This window comes from Aulonocara stuartgranti (genome assembly GCF_965226115.1).
Source record: "Aulonocara stuartgranti genome assembly, chromosome: 10".
Taxonomy (NCBI): Eukaryota; Metazoa; Chordata; class Actinopteri; order Cichliformes; family Cichlidae; genus Aulonocara; species Aulonocara stuartgranti.
Genome location: NC_138946.1, coordinates 21,671,060 through 21,687,065, shown reverse-complemented (window position 1 = coordinate 21,687,065; position 16,006 = coordinate 21,671,060). Strand labels below are relative to the sequence as shown.

At 41.8% G+C, this 16,006-nt stretch overlaps 2 protein-coding genes across 4 annotated transcripts; one reads left to right on the top strand and one right to left on the bottom strand.

Moving 5' to 3' along the window:
- The first annotated feature begins 1,129 nt into the window (after positions 1-1,129).
- On the top strand, positions 1,130-7,512 carry stk36 (serine/threonine kinase 36 (fused homolog, Drosophila)). Of its 3 annotated transcripts, none has more exons than XM_082548404.1 (20): positions 1,130-1,758; positions 1,843-1,983; positions 2,086-2,163; positions 2,248-2,378; positions 2,455-2,704; positions 2,915-3,008; positions 3,112-3,299; positions 3,396-3,568; positions 3,644-3,749; positions 3,904-4,035; positions 4,123-4,299; positions 4,384-4,475; positions 4,592-4,655; positions 4,791-4,901; positions 4,989-5,063; positions 5,157-5,274; positions 5,365-5,491; positions 5,587-5,767; positions 5,999-6,925; positions 7,217-7,512. In XM_082548404.1, exons 1-20 carry the CDS (start codon positions 1,675-1,677, stop codon positions 7,334-7,336), a joined length of 3,369 nt encoding a protein of 1,122 aa, XP_082404530.1. In that variant the 5' UTR covers positions 1,130-1,674; the 3' UTR covers positions 7,337-7,512. The 3 variants fall into 3 exon arrangements, with proteins under 3 accessions (XP_082404530.1, XP_082404531.1, XP_082404532.1); XM_082548405.1 differs by having other exon boundaries at positions 1,659-1,747; XM_082548406.1 differs by lacking the exon at positions 1,130-1,758 and having other exon boundaries at positions 1,945-1,983; positions 2,111-2,163.
- Positions 7,513-8,182: 670 nt separating this feature from the next.
- Positions 8,183-13,282, bottom strand: atf5a (activating transcription factor 5a). Its single transcript, XM_082548035.1, has 5 exons — positions 13,111-13,282; positions 12,893-13,014; positions 11,716-11,964; positions 10,191-11,379; positions 8,183-10,104 (listed from the first exon to the last, which is right to left on the bottom strand). The coding sequence occupies exons 3-5, from the start codon at positions 11,855-11,857 to the stop codon at positions 9,918-9,920; spliced, it is 1,518 nt and encodes a 505-aa protein (XP_082404161.1). The 5' UTR covers positions 11,858-11,964; positions 12,893-13,014; positions 13,111-13,282; the 3' UTR covers positions 8,183-9,917.
- Positions 13,283-16,006: the final 2,724 nt, after the last annotated feature.

Here is a 16,006-nt window from a genome sequence, read left to right as displayed (position 1 = left end):
TACATTGGTACAGCACATGTGAGTGAAATTCTTGTGTGCGAGCTTCACAAGCAACAGAGTTGTGCAAAATACAATAATGTAAACAAGCAAAATACAAGCTACATCTGAAACTAATAAATATATGTACAATATGTAATAGTATATGCATTTCTGGATGTGTATACTAAATATTTTTCTACGTGTGTGTGTGTGTGTGTGTGTGTGTGTGTGTGTGTGTGTGTGTGTGTGTGTGTGTGTGTACACATATTTTACAAATTAAATAGAGTAAACAATAAATAAAATGTATAAAATAAATAAAATAAAATATACAGAGTTGAGACATGTGCAAAACAGTGGCATTACTGTACAGTATGGAGTGCATAATGTTAAAGTTCCAGTAGTGAAGCTGAGGTGTCTATGACGTGTTCAGCAGTCTGATGGTCTGATGGAAAAAGCTGTCTCTCAGTCTGCTGGTACGGGACCGGATGCTGCAGAACCTCCTTCCTGATGGAAGTAGTCTGAACAGTTTATGGCTGGGGTGACTGGAGTCCTTGATGATCCTCCCCGCTTTCCTCAGGCACCGCTTCCTGTAGATGTCTTGGAGGGAGGGAAGCTCACCTCCAATTATCCGTTCAGAGCACCGCACTACTCGCTGGAGAGCTTTGCAGTTGTAGGCGGTGCTGTTGCCATACCAGGTGGTGATGCATCCAGTGAGGATGCTCTCAATGGCACAGTGATAGAAGGTCCTGAGGATGCGGGGGCTCATGCCGAATCTTTTCAGTCTCCTGAGAAAGAAGAGGCGCTGCTGCGCCTTCTTCACTGTTTTGTTTGTGTGTACTGACCACGTAAGATCCTCAGCCAGATGTACACCAAGGAACCGGAAGCTGCTCACTCTCTCCACAGCAGCGCCGCTGATGGTGATGGGGGTGTGTACTTCTCTGCACCTCCGGAAGTCCACTATCAACTCCTTTTTGTTTTGTGTGTTGTCGTGTAAAAGTCTGTGGAAATCTTCATCTCATCCGTCTGTAGTAGTAAATATGATGATTGTGACTTTATGTGGTCTACTACTAGCTTTGCATCCACAGACAGACTTGGGCCACTTCCCTCAACCATAAGGATTTTTTAAAATATATTTATAATAATTTGTGGTATAAAATTTCTAATATGGCCCCAACGGGGTGAAAATAGTAATGTTGACTCTGGGAGTTATATCATTTTATTTAACGTTTAGCTTTGTTTGCGACGTGGTTGCTATGAACGCAGCTGCCGTTGCTAGACTGAGGACCCCTGCTTTTAAGTTGTCCACACAGAAGCCGGTCTTGATTTTGGCATTCTATCGTTAAAAACAGTTGAAAACCACGTTTGATGTCAAAATAAGCGGAAAAAAGTCGCATATTTGAATACTGAGTGTATGCAAACGACTTATCACACTTTGTTATATGTTCTGCGTCACTTTTTTGAATTGGCAGCTAAACTGGCAAGCGTCTGTGCTATTCGTTGACACCCTGCACACCGAAAAAATAACACTACTGAAGAGTAACCTCTGCTACCCGTCATAAGTTGTGAGTTTTAAAGTTAAAAAGTAAAACATTTTACATCCAAGCGTCTATTGTAACAAGAGCAATAATTTACCAATGGTCACAGTTTGAAAGTTACGGGGATTTTTGGGCTCTAACGGAACCAGCTGCCGCCGAAATGAACTGGTATCACGTTTTGTCGCTGGTGGGAGAGGGCTCATTTGGACGGGTTTACAAGGGAAGGAGAAAAGGTAGTGGCATGGTAAGCATCTACAGGAGCACAGTTTAGTTTCCTGTTTGTTTAACGACACTGCTTCACATCGTCTCTTCATCTTTGTCCCATGAGGTGGTGGCTCTTAAGTTCATGCCAAAGCTGGGTCGCTCGGAAAACCAGCTACAAAGTCTCAAAAGGGAAATTGAAATTATGAGGGACCTTCGGCATCCCAATATTGTCCAGCTCTTTGACAGTTTTGAGACTGAAACTGAGGTATTCTCCCATTTTCTCAAAACTCTCAAATAAGTTGCTGTCAACTAATTATCTTTACATAATCCCATGATCATTATAACCCCCTATATATGTTAATGACAGGTTGTGATTGTCACTGAGTACGCAGAGGGCCAGCTGTTCCAGATCCTTGAGGATGATGGAAACTTACCAGAGAGCCAGGTTTTCACTGTTTTTACACAATTGAACCAGATGTGAAGCTTTATTTAATGTTACGTTATTAAACTAGTCTTCCCTTCTTTCAAGGTCCGTGCGATTGCCTGCCAGTTGGTCTCTGCTCTGTACTATTTACATTCCCATCGCATTCTTCACCGTGACATGAAACCCCAAAACATCCTGCTAGAAAAAAGCGGTGTGGTGAAGCTCTGCGACTTTGGGTATGTTGATAGTTGCAAAGAAAAAAGTTTCAATCGTTTCTAAAAGAATAAATGACATGATGCAATCTTGCTGTAGGTTTGCCAGAGCGATGAGCGTCTCCACCTTAGTGCTTACTTCTATCAAGGGAACGCCCCTGTACATGTCCCCTGAGCTGGTGGAGGAGAAACCATATGACCACACTGCTGATCTGTGGTCTTTGGGATGCATCCTTTATGAACTCCACACGGGGGCGCCTCCGTTCTACACCAACTCCATCTTCAAGCTAGTGCAGCTCATTGTGAAAGACCAAGTGAAATGGCCAGACACCATGAGCAGCACTTGCACGGTACAGTAAAGCTACACTTTACTCACCTTGTGTTACATTTAGGTTGAAGCCAACATCTTCAATATGTTGCTAGCTTGAAAATTTTAAGCCTGTAAAAGATTATGTTGCAATTATAAGTCCCTTGAAGGGTTTATTGGAGACAAACCTTACACAAATTGTTTCCTAATGCAAAGTCTTCTATATTATTACTATCCAATGATTTCTTTGCAGAGCTTCCTGAAAGGCTTGTTGACCAAAGACCCCCAGAAACGGTTGTCATGGCCAGACCTCTTGTACCATCCCTTTGTTGCTGATGGTGTTCTAGGTGATTCTTAAAACTCCTGATTTTAGTAGAAAGCTTTCAAATGTTAATGACACATTCTCATGTCTGACATTCATGATTTTATTCCCATGTGATGTGTTTGCAGTTTTGCCAGCCACAAATGTGTCCAGGCCCTTGACGGTCACACCCAGCCCTGACATGCTGGCGTTGAAACTCCAACAAGTGGCAGAGAAGACTGTACCAGCTTCTGCAGAAAGCAGATTGTTGCGAAAGGTCAGGGAACAAACAGAAAACTGTAGTAAGAGGAAACCACCAGGAAAGGACAGTGCCAAAGTAAGTAATCAGTAATTATGATTATTTTATTATTTGTAAACGTTTGTATGGTGAGATCAGCGGAGGGCCCTAAACCTGTTTTGTGTGCACTGACAGAAAAATAAGGATGAAAGGGAAAATGGTGCGATGGCAGCAGCAATGTCCCCTAGAGTGTGCAACCCCATGCCCTCTTGTGGCGATGTTTCTGTTACCTCGGGTCAGCTGGATATGATGGCTGCTAATCAAAGCCTCGGACCGAAGATTCAAGCTAGCTCAACATCAAAGCACAGGTGTTAATGAAGGTTCAAAGTAACGATGAGTTATGCTATCATAAACAAATGTGTTTATAGTTCCTTTCTCTACAGGGGTCAGATAAGCATAGACTACGAACGGGAATTTCCCTGTATAGATATCGGGCCGCGACTTGTGCGGAGATGCAGGGAGGAAAGCCACACCTCACAGCGATTGCAGGTCAGAGACAGCTGCCTTTTCCACTCATTAGAAATTATTTACATATTATCTGTCAGTAGAGGATCTGCTTTGATAACACGCACAAAAAAAACTTGCTTTCTTAAATTAATATATTAATATATACCTGACACTGAGTCATTTCTTGTTCTTTCAGAATGTAAACAACAAAGAATACTGGGAGAATCTGGCCCAACTGTCCGATCCAAGCAGACAAACGAGAGAGATATTAGATTACAGCATAATTATATCTCAAATTAAATCAAAGATCCAGGAATTTAAAGCTCAGGTAATGTTTCAGCATTTCATTCGGCGTGAATTTTTTCTTCTTCAAAAGAGTTTTGCATCTACTCCTTTTTTTTCTTTGTTTGGGCAGCTAAAAGGGGGCGTGGTAAAAGAAGTTCAGCAGATTCAGCAACCAATGAGGGTTCTACATAATCTGCTAGTGATGGCCGAGGTTGAGAAGTTGAACGACGTCGGCCGTGAACTTGGGCTACCCCGTGTCCTCTTTGGCCTGATCCAGGATACTGTAGAAAGCTCAGATTTCATTAAGGTTGCTACCCTGGATTGAAACAGTGTTTCACAATGAACTGATCCTGCAACAATGTTTCTCACTTCTACTTTGGTACTTTGTCAGCATCAGCAGAGTATCCCCGTCCTTCAAGAAATGATCACAGTGGTCCTGGTCTACTGGGAGAAGAACTGTGCCTGGGTGGAACAGGAACAAAGGTTTGATGAGTCTTTTTTTCCCTCGCTGAAACTGACTTTGTTCATTTGTGAAATACTCAGTGCATACACACGAGATTCCAACTACAGCAGCTCACCATCTGCTTCTCACGCTTTAGCCTGGAAGAGTTCACAGAGTCCTTCAAAACAATTCTTAGTCAACCAAATCTCAGTCGTCTGGTCGTGAGTACCCACTGACATATTTCAACAGCATCAACCATGTTCAGCATGGTTTACATATAATATCCTGTGTCTGTACCTTTTTGATATGCATTCAGCTGGTCTGTTGTGTGAAACGCTCAATTATCTGTCTTTTAGCCTCTGGCTGCTTGTGTTTTGTCTCTCTTCACACAACACAATGTTGATGTCAAAGTTGATGTGGAGCATCTAGCATCCTTGCTGAAAACTCTGGTCTTGAACCCATGTGAGGTACTGAGCTCATGTAAACCTGGCAGTAATATGAAAGCTTGAAGGGACCTGAAAATGTATGATCCATTTATTTTTCTACATTATCAGCCCCACATTTCTCCACCCTCCGGTTGGGGACTCTGTGATGGCCTGCTGTCTTTGTTCCTAGATGCACTTAATGAGGTCAGACTGCAGATGAAGTTTGGTTAAACATGTATTAGTACAGATATTAGCAACGTATCTGTACTAAATGTCTGTGCTTTCTTGTTTAAACAGCATGAGAATGGCCCTTTGCCCTCGGGTTTAAATGAAGTTTTCTTTCTGAATCTGTGGAAAAAGATCGGTGCTTCCCTAAGAAGTGCAACATCAGACTCTGACTTCTGTTCAGCAAATGGTAATTGTACTCATCCTGTGAAACCCATGATGTCTGAAAACACTTCTAATGAAAAAGCAAACCTTGCTTCTTTGTGTGTGTCTGTTACAGGACTGTATTTCTTTCTCTCTGCTTTACTGTTTGCCTTCTGCAAGGATGCATATTCGTGCATTCCTGTGTTTTGTGATGTTGGATCAGAATGTGTGTACGCTCTTGGCCGCCTGCTGGGCACCGAGTGGTTAGTGTTGAGATGTCTTAATTAAACGAAATAATTTGTATTACAAGCCAGCTACAATGCCTGGAGCTAACAATAGCATCTTTTATACCCTACAGTCTTCATTTGTTTGCCAAGGGCAATCCTGGGAGGCCCAGGGTGGATCTGAGTCACAACACTTTATCCACACTGAGCTGCCACTTGTTATGTTTTCCATTCGCCCTGGACCTGCCTCCACGCACCATGTCCACAGTTCTCCAGTTGTACGACAGCTGTGGTATTGTTACAAGCCTCCTGCAGGTTAGGGCCTTATTTTGCTCCAATAAAGACCTCGCCGACAAACATAATTCTCTGATGCAACACAGGATAACTCTTGCACTAGTTTTGTGTCTGGCATGCAGTACTGTACACCTGGATGTGTCTGTACTTTTTTAAGAGCACTGTGTTGTTGTTTGTTGTTGCCTGTTTGATGTATGACGAGTTGTCTGTGTGATTTTATTTTTTATTATTATTTTTTTTGTGCTTTGGCAGGTAATTCAAACCCTTCCTCTTCATCTACTGGAGCTGCCTCTCTCCCTTCTGAGCCGCTTGCTCCTGTGTGATCCCCCCCGCTCAATTGACCACCTCACAAAAGCAGCTTCTTGCTTTTTCTTGCCATCCTGGGACGATCAGCTCCCTGCCTCCAGCCGTCAGAGTCCTCCAACCAGAACTGCCTGCTCTCTGCTCCCCGAACTCCTGCAGCTGGAAATTCTGTGGGAAGCTGCTGTGGAGCTCCTCACTCTATTGTCTGGGATAGCCCGTTGTCCCTCCTGCCCACTGCAACTTTATGTAGAAACCTCAGTGCTGCAGCATGCACTGGCTCACTCGTATGAGCAGATCAGGGCTGCCACGTGTAGATTTTTAGGAAATTTGGATCCATTCAGGCCTCTCACACAACACACCCTAAAACCTGACATTTTCAAAGCCATGATAAACTGCCTTAATGATTCCTGCATGCCTGTCCGGCAGGTTGCTTGCCGGTCAGTTGGAAACTGGTTGGGCTATATTGCAGCTGGGCTGCATATGGACAGACCCAGTGAAAAGGGGATACATAGAGGGAGATGGTGCATAGAAAAGCAACAAAATAAACAGACGTACTCAGATATTGAGGCAGCAAGTGATTTGGAAACATTAAGAGAGCAGAGAATGGAGGAGGAAGAAAGAAGGTGGACACATGAAGCCAGGAGGACAGTGGCCATGCTGGTAACTCTAATCTATGATCCTGATGCCCTCACACGTCGTCACTGCTGCGCCGCCCTGGGAAACCTGCTAAATGTTGATGGAGCCATATCCTTGTTGCTGGAGGAAAATGTGCCCAGCTTACTTCTAAGAACTGCATGCACAGATTACCACAGTGCAGTGAGAGAAGCTGCCATAGGATCTTTATACCTGTACAGCCAGCAGGATGCCATGCGTCAGGTAACGAGCAAGTCACAGCATCGCACATGCTCACATTACAATAAAACAATCTCTGTTTGGAGAATTTGGTGCTTTTGAAATAGTTCATTTTTACTTTTTAATTAGAAAAGCAGAAAACAGTTCACACCTCCTGGTATTGAATTTAAAGCTGTGCTCTTACGCCCAGAGCTTGTTCTGTCCTTTAGATAAATTTTGTTCACTGTTTAATCTTTCACAAGTCAGTAACACACTTTGAAACACACATTTATTGATTTATTTAGATTATTGCTCTTCTTTTGCATTCATTCAAAGGTCCTGATGTCTCTTGATGCCAGTAAGAAGCTTGTTCAGGCTTCACAACATGCTCCTCCACAGTGTGACTATCAGCGGCTCATTGGACAGCTGACTGCACCAGAAAAGTCAACAGCTTAAAAACCTGCTCCCTGTTTAACTTTACAGCAACATATTTGTCTGAAGCCATGTGTTAGTGAACGACCGAGTCCCCGTTTATGAATCAAAATAAAACTGTTTTACTGTTTAACGTCTCGGTTTGTGACAGCAAGCTGTTCTAATTTCACGAGAAAAAGGAAACGATGTAACTTCGTAAAAATCACGGTAGGTTTTCTTTTTCATCGATAAAATTGTCATAACAATAATTCAGTCTGTATAAAAGTGGCGAATGAGGAGTTTCATTCATTTCTGAGTTATGAGTATTTCTGCTGGCACCGCAGCGTGCTGTCGATTTTTGGAAAGCTTTTGTTTAGGTGTAGCGAACATTATTGATGGATTTTAAAAATGTTCCATATGCAGATCAACATGTGAATTTAGAGGCATTCGCATTTCAAAGCCCTTCGAGGTCTTCTAGAAGTCTGTGAATTTGGGCTAAATAAAGTAGAAAACAACGAAGCCGAATTTCCGAGGACTGGACGTCGAAAGCGTTTTTATGTGGTTTTATGTTAAATGTTGTATCGACTAAACTAGAAGAGATCGATACCCATGAAAGTTTTCAGTCCTCTCTGTATAACCGTCTGTCAGCTGTCTGCTCAGCGGGGCAGGGTGAGAAAAGAAGCGCTTGTCAGTGTCTGTCGGGCCCTGACCGGACTTTACTTTGATTTCCCTTAAAAAAAAATAAATAAAATGAAAACCCCGCGGATTTATTAAATCCAAAAACCAAGCACTTATTTTCACGCTCAGGCCGCAGATTGTACTTCGGATAACGCAGACAAAAAATAAAAATAAATCCCAGTAAAAGCACCAAAAAGAAAAAGCACAGCGGGCCAAGTTGATGATACACTTTATTTTTTTTAAAAGCAAAAAGATTGACATCAGACGAAGTTAATTTGTATCTATGATAAAATTGCGTTAAAAACACAACGCGCTAAATGTGCTGTTAGTACACACTTTTGGTTTAACCATCGGGATTGATAGTGCACCGCAGGGGGCTAAAAAAAAAAAAAGAAGCACAAATTAAACCCCATAAATAATTACGATAGTTTCGCTGTTATATTCAAGATTGTCTTAAAATAAATATGCATAGAAAAACAACTATCCTTGGTATAAGCATGGAGCAAATGACAGTAACAATGATTATTTGCTTATATGAAAAAAAGAATTGAGACCTCTTACACCAAAGCTAAAGCTGCAAAAGCTTTAAGAAACAACAAAATTAGGATTTTTTTTCCCAATAATTTTATAGAAAGAAAAGGTTAACACACTCCACTCCCTGAACATACAAAAGTTGTTACAAATTAGTGCAGATCAGCCAGAGGCCTATAAAACTTATTGCTTTAACAAGCAGTTTAGAGAGAGAATTATTTCTGAAACCCTAAATTTTCTATTCCAGAGAGTACATTTATGCAAAGGCATGCAGAGGAAGGCTGTTAGAATGATACTAGTTACAATATTTGTACACATTTGGAAATAAAGAAAAAAACAACAGTTTTATATGAGGAAACCCTGCAAGCTTCAAGTCTGTAATCTCCTCCCATGATTATCTACTGATGTTTGTAGAACTGGCGGATTAACATGTATCCTGAGCTGCAAAACAGATTGTACATTTTGCAAAATGCGAGGGAAGAATATCTTACTGCCACCACATGATAAAATGTTACACATTTAAAAATAATATGAAAAAAAACAGTTTTGGTCACAGAATGCATAATGCCGACATTATTTGAAGCCATTGCTAAAAGAAAGATAGCAAAGGTTATATTTGTTACATTTAAAGGGATGAAAATTAAACAAATGTAAATACAGAAGACAAAGTAATGTTTCCAACAAAGCTGGCTAAAATACTCTAAACATACAAATAAAATAATTCTGTTATTGACTGAAATAAACTGGAAGCAAATCAAATGTTTTACAGAAAAACAAACAACAAAATACACAATAAAGTTTCACGACTCTTTTGTACGTTAGCCGCTCTTTCTGCAATTGTAAAAGTCAAAGGATATTCAAGGTCAGTTCTAATAATTTTAGTATTAATGCCAATTAGTTTTTGCTGTTGCATAAACGCAGTTGATTTGAAATATTTGTCCACACTGAAATATCAACACCCAATAACGTGATCCAGCAACTGAGCATGAAAATAATTAAAAAAGAAAGAAAAAAAAACCCTCAAACAAACATGAGTTTCTATTGCTGACATCAATTTTAACGTAAGGCTATTACAAATATAAAACCTGCATAATGAGTTACATTACTTCTGAAATTACCTTATTTCAATAGTAGATTCACGAAGTGCGAGAGCTATCGAAAATGATTGTCATCTTAAAGCATTGCTATGCCACAGTGCCGGCTCAAGTGATTCGAGTACGAAAGCGATGGAAGAATTGGATAGTGTTGATTTAAAATGTAAAAAAGATTTCATATTAGCAAAGCATGCTTTTAACCCCTCGCTACAGAAAAAAAAAGAAAAAAAATTAACATTTGATTCAGGACAAACTTAAAGACAGAAAGAGCTGCTGATTCTCCCTGTTATGCTCTCTCTAAGTGTACTCGCAGAAGCTTGGTGTTACGCTGTTGTGTCCTGCTTAAGCCTTTGGCTACGGGCCTTGTAAACTTCAATCAGCAGGTCTTTAACGTACTGGATTTCACGTTCTACGGACTCTGCTTTGTCCCGGAGCTCCCGGTTCCTCCCTTCAAGGCAGTGCAGTTGTTCCTCCAAAGAATCGAGCTCCGCCCTTTTTCGCTGGCGATACCTGCATCGACCAAAAACGAAGACTCTGTGAAAATGTAAACTCGTGAAACTTTGATAACATTGACATTTCATCGAGAAGAATCTCACCTGTGAGCGGCAGTTTTGTTCTGATCTCTTTTCTTTTGTTTGCGCTCCCCGCCTTCACCTGGAATGATGTCCACTTCGTATTTCATTGCACAGTGGTCTTCCTTCAGCCGACATGCTTGTCTGTGCCCCGAAGATTCCAGGTTCAAACTATCCCTAGCCATTAAAAGACACTCTGGGCCCTGATCCTCAAGGAAATTACAGTGTAGATCATGCTGAGCTATCTGTAGACTCTCTGTTTTCACCTGCTCGTTGATGTTGCCCAAGAAGCTATGGTAGGCCTCAGACTGTGATGTTGTTGGAAGATAACAACCTTCGCTGCTCTCGGCTTTCCAAGAAACGGTGGCTTTTGTCACCTCCACACTAGTTTTGATACTGTTCAGCACATCACTGTTACCAGCACCTCCACTGACTTCCCTCATGCTATACATCAACAGATCCTCTTTCTTATGGGGGACCTCCAGTGATCCACCAAAGCCAAATCCACCACCAACAATCTTCCCACCACCTATCACATCTTGAGTGAAACAGCAATTTTTCTCTTCTTTTGGTATAACAGCACATCGTCTGAGCTCAACCGCACTACCCAAGCAGTAGCTTTTCCCTACCAACTGGTCGTCCTCTACACAGCCATAATTACCTGTAAGGGTCACAGCTGAGTTACCTGAGTTACTTCCTTTGGAACTCAACAAACTGCTGTCACAGCCTTCGCTGAACCTCGAACCATCAGGAACTCTTTTCCTACCACACCCACTGGGTCGACTGCAGCTATATGGGGCGTGTCTTGGAATTTTGGAGCGCCCAATGGGCCCGCCACAGATGCTGAGCAAGTCCAGTTCTCCGGTTGCCAAGGTAACAAGAAGTGGGCTGGATTCCGATTGGTTGGATGTAGCGTATGATGCGTATGGCAGCTGAGTGAATGGCGGAGGACCCGCAGGCAGTGGACCCCTGTCGCATTTTCCCAGCCTCGGCCCTTTCTCGGGCAGTGGCTCAGACAGGAAGTAGTCCTCTAGTTGGGCGAGTTCCTCTTGCAGCAGAGAGGTCATGACCTCCAAGTCAGAGGGCACCTGGATATCATTCTGAAGGGGTGAAGGGGGAAGGGAGGCATTAGTAGAGGAGGGAGGGGAAGGAGGGTTTGGGAGGTACGAGGAGAAATCCACTTCTTCCGTCATCCAGTCAGTGTTACCATCACCTATTGAGGAGGGGGGAAAAATTGCATCGGTTACAAGATGTTTGTCGGAAGGAAATAATGCTGCTAAAAAAAATAAAATAAAAAAATAACGTTCATGCAAAAAAAAAAAAAAAATCCATCAGTGCACGAAGCAGTTTCCCAAAATAACAATCAGATTTATAATAATAATAATAAAGGCAAATCAGATTGGGGGGTTTTGCCGATAAAGTTGCAGCGTTTTAATATAACAGACGTAGCTAGTTTATTACTTACTGCTCAAGAAGGACGAATGTGCTGCAGTGCCGAGCCCACCTGAAATGAGGAAAAATATAAAAAAGCGTACACGCTGCAACTCACCAATTAAGTGCTGACTCTCCTCTGACACCTCCCCCCTGCACCCCTGTGATTGGCTGTGGTTAGCCTGTGGGTGAGAGAGAGCGAGGGGGTCTGCCGGGCAGACACGAAGAGTCTTCCAAACAGGCGCTGATGTTGCCATCATTTTGTCTGTTGGTGCTTTGATTCAGTCCAAGTCCAAGCATATGCTGAGAGCAAGCAGGGTCTGAGAGATGGGCCACAGTGAGCAGGTCTGGGTGAGCATAATGAAACCTAGAGGGTAAGCAGAAAGAAAAAAAGGGGGATCAGATATATCTGAGAAAGATACGGCGTACTCAGTCGACTAATGGGGATCATCAGATGGGATTCTGTCTGTGCTGCCCTCTGCAAGTTTCTCTGCATGGTTTTAATGAGAGGCAACAAAGAAAAAATCACTTTCTGGTCCTCACTTAATTCATTTTCACACAAATACACTTTTTCATCTTTTAAACAAAAAGGCTTTACAGTAAATACCAAATACTGAAAAGCAGAAAAGTACATTATTCCCAAAACCAAGCCTCAGATGTGACACAGTGGGTGATAGAAAAGTGGGAGCAGTGTCCTGTGGGCTTTAATCTGGCTCAAAGCAAAATTAACCTGACGTCCTCAAAACACGTGGGACCCAGTGACGCTGTCAAGGGCCCAACTGTTGACAAGAAGCACCACAAGAGCTACCTCTACTCTGTAGGTGAGCTGCCCTGCTGGTCAAAGAGGATGAATGCTGATGAGCTGCTTCCAATCGCATGTTCCTTTTAAAATTAATTACCAATTCTTTTTTTTAATCACTTAAACAGATTGGACTCGATTACAGCAATGAGAGCTAAATTAAACATTGAAAGATTAAACGCTGGAAGTGACAGACGTGATGTATCTCCAGTTAGTGCACAGACTGAAGGCAATACATTTAGAGTAGAGGAAAAATCAATAAAAATCAAACTAAAACTGACCACAAAGCAACCACAATCAGTCAAACTCCATGAGTGATCGTAGTTTAAAAATAAAAAATAAAAAAGAAGAAAAAAGATGTTTGAATTTGTCAAAAAGGTTCATTTAAAGCGACGAAACCAAACAAGATGTAGCCACTTTACACCAAAATGATAACAACAACAACAGCAACAACAAAACAGCTCTATGTACAGCCAGTAGAGAGACTTTCACTTACTCCATTCTTGCAGAAAAAATTGTAGAGCACTTGGGGGTGCGTTGCTAAAGCAAAGCACGACGACTTTTCGGGTCCAACAACTTAACAAAAGATTAAAGAGCCATATTTCAGCTCGGAATATCCTAGACAAGGCAAACAGAGAGAGGTGCTGCTTTGTTGTGGTCGACCTGTAAACTGAGGAGCCGCTTAATTGTGACAAAGCATCACTTCATTCACACCTAGCAACCGACTGCGTCACCGGGGTAAACCAGGCTCCTCCGCGCGTGCAGATCCCTCCGCCCCCTCCCTCCGCGGCTCACCCAAGGACGTCCCACACTCTCGCTGCCCACACTTTTATAAAAGTATTGAGCTACTTTTTTGTTGTTGTTTCTGTAAAAGTAACACAGCTGCTCATTCAGGTGAGTAATGCTATTATTTATAGTAATAAATATATAGATAATAAATATACTAATAAAAAAGAAAATACTAAATTCAAACTGTGCAATTCAAGATACAAGTAACAACTGGTTTAAAAAGGGAATCTGAAAAGTAGCCTTTTAGCTAGACATTGTGCTAGTTTTTAAGCTCTAAAGGGTATAACCTCGTCTTTAAATTAAATAACGAAGTGAGAGGATTTGGTTTACGCGAACGCGATCTGTCGAGAAAACTACAGCTCAGACACTGTACTTTACAATAAGGCGTGCCGCTGTTTTGTTTAAAGCGCTATATGGCTCATAACACACTTTGTTGTTTAGAAGAAGTCTGTTGCATCTCCGTTGCATCAGTGGTCCACGAACAGTACCATTGGCTGCACGGGCTCAGACTGTCGTTCTGTGATTGGCTCAAAACGGCTACTTCTGAAATATGATTGGTCGGTGGTAGGCAAGGCAAAGCACCACCGTGTTGTCATCTTTCTCTCTCCCTCTGTCTGCAGTGCAGACTGTGCACATGTTTCATGTCAACAAACCGGGCGTGGAGGTCGGTGCTGCAGTTTTTGAAAGCAGAGAATATCGTTGACACTTTGTGATACAGTTTAAACAAACTCAGACACTGATACAGCATTCAGCTTGTAATGACTTAATCTGGCCGATTATGTCGCGATAACTAATGAACATGCAGCATATATCATTTATTACATAATTTAAATTAGAAAGTACTTAGAATTACATAATTGCTAGTCACCGTTGTGGATGTAATGTCTCTGTTTTATTCGTTTATTTTAATTTAGCTTGCAACTACTCTATTGTGATTATGTCTCATTTCACTTTTATTTTGTTGACTTGTTCATTTGTCTACCCAAAGCTTCCCAGGTGCAAAATTACACTAAGTCAGTGAATAATGGAAGATAAATTATTCATCCCTTGTGGTTGGCTGTCAGCCTAATACACTTTGCGAATCCTTATTTTTGTGACTAATTTGGTGAGACACAGCTGGTGGAACTAAATGAAGTTACTGGTAATGACTGTCAATTACATTTATGTTAGGAATAAAGCTTTGTTTTCCTCCTTTCAGCAAATCCCGAAGCTGAGCAAGTGTGCTGTTCTCCTGTTGCTATAGTAATAGCGGACACTGCCCCCTATTTTAGACTTGTTGTCTGGTTGCTGTTGCCATGGGATTTGCATCTCTCTCTTTTTCCCTTTCTCTCTCTCTCTCTCTCTCTCTCCCCCTACTGTTTTCCTTTTACCTCACATTTGTTTTGGCACTCCTAACAACCCAGCCATTCTCCATCCTATTTGCTGAGTTGCATTTCTGTTACTCTATCATTTTACCAAAACCAACAGGTTTATTTCCAGCTTTGCTGAATTAATAAATTGATTTGGCACTATGATTTAGCCTCTAATAGATTTGTCCACAGAGAAGCATGTCTGTGCGTTGAGTGAACATCTGAAAGTCGAATCGATCGCACAGAATCACATTATCCAGGATGGCTCCAGGGGAAGTTGTTTTCACACCAAGTGAAACATGTTCTTTGAAAAAGACCAGATGAAATTGAATTTGAGTGAAATGTCCCAAGTCTAATATACGCTGTCCGTCTGTGTCGATCTGATGCCTTTAAAAGGATGGCCCTGTTACAGCGGCGCTATTCAGCAAAACGCCCACCATGTGGTTGTTACCATAGGAGTGGAGCTCTGAGAGATTTGTAGAAAGGCAGCCTGATGCAATCGAGATAAATGTGGTCGTAATGGAGACCAGATTGAGATACTAGTAGCTGGTGAAGTTGGCAGGTCTCCCGGGAAAATCGCTGACTGCTCTCTCTGTCTGTATTAATTGGTCCACTGAGGGATTCCTGTTTGCGCATCATGAGAGAAATCTAAGGTGCTCCTTATGACAGCATGGCTGGATTTCCCTGCAGTCTCCACTATTAAGTACAGTTTCCTCTGTCATTATTTAGGAAGACATGTAAAATGTGTTATTTGCGCAGCAAAACACCTTCATGTCTCCCCCTCCTTCCTCTGGAAAATCTTAACAACCTCAGTATCCATTTGCAAAAACTGGAATAGATAAACTTTCCGACTTGTTAAAACAACACAGGAAAACGAGCCAAAGTAAACAACTCTGGATCAAACTAGACTTCAGATACTCTTGAAATATTTATTGTCGGTTTTTCTATAGCGGGAGTTGGAAGTCCATCACTCGATACCCAAATTCATTGTCTGAATATTGTGGATGAGCAGAGAAGTCAGAAAAGTCAATGCTGCATGCCAAGTGCATGTATGGCACGTTAGTAAGGGTTACACCATCATTTCATCATCATCTCTCTCAGAATTTATTGTCCTCAACTTTTGCCCCTCTTTGAACATACGAAGAAAACATGGAATTCAGTTACGACTTGTGAATGGAAGCCTCTCAGAGGGGATTTGTGGACGTTTCTGTGTGTGTTCAGCCTGCTGATCACTTGAATTTGTTTTTCGGTTTGCCGTGAAAACATGTAATCAAGTCTCAGGAAAGTGACAAGCATAGTATAATTTTTCATTCACGGATGTTTAAAGCAACTTCATTTGCATTCAGCTGTGACAGATAGGAACCAGTCAGTCATAGGGTTCTGTTTATTTGCTATTCCTCAAGGACTTCGTGGTATATTAGAGGTGTTTGATGTAAAGAACTCACTACAGCATCTGCTTTGTCTTCCTGTGG

Coding starts and splice junctions, on each gene's coding strand:
- stk36 (XM_082548404.1), top strand. CDS start 1,675: ATGAACTGGTATCACGTTTTGTCGCTGGTGGGAGAGGGCTCATTTGGA. Junction 3,009..3,111: donor TGTTGCTGATGGTGTTCTAG/GTGATTCTTAAA, acceptor ATGTGTTTGCAG/TTTTGCCAGCCACAAATGTG. Junction 5,064..5,156: donor TCCTAGATGCACTTAATGAG/GTCAGACTGCAG, acceptor TTGTTTAAACAG/CATGAGAATGGCCCTTTGCC.
- atf5a (XM_082548035.1), bottom strand. CDS start 11,857: ATGATGGCAACATCAGCGCCTGTTTGGAAGACTCTTCGTGTCTGCCCG. Junction 11,380..11,715: donor GGAGAGTCAGCACTTAATTG/GTGAGTTGCAGC, acceptor CCTCCTCAATAG/GTGATGGTAACACTGACTGG. Junction 10,105..10,190: donor AACAAAACTGCCGCTCACAG/GTGAGATTCTTC, acceptor TGGTCGATGCAG/GTATCGCCAGCGAAAAAGGG.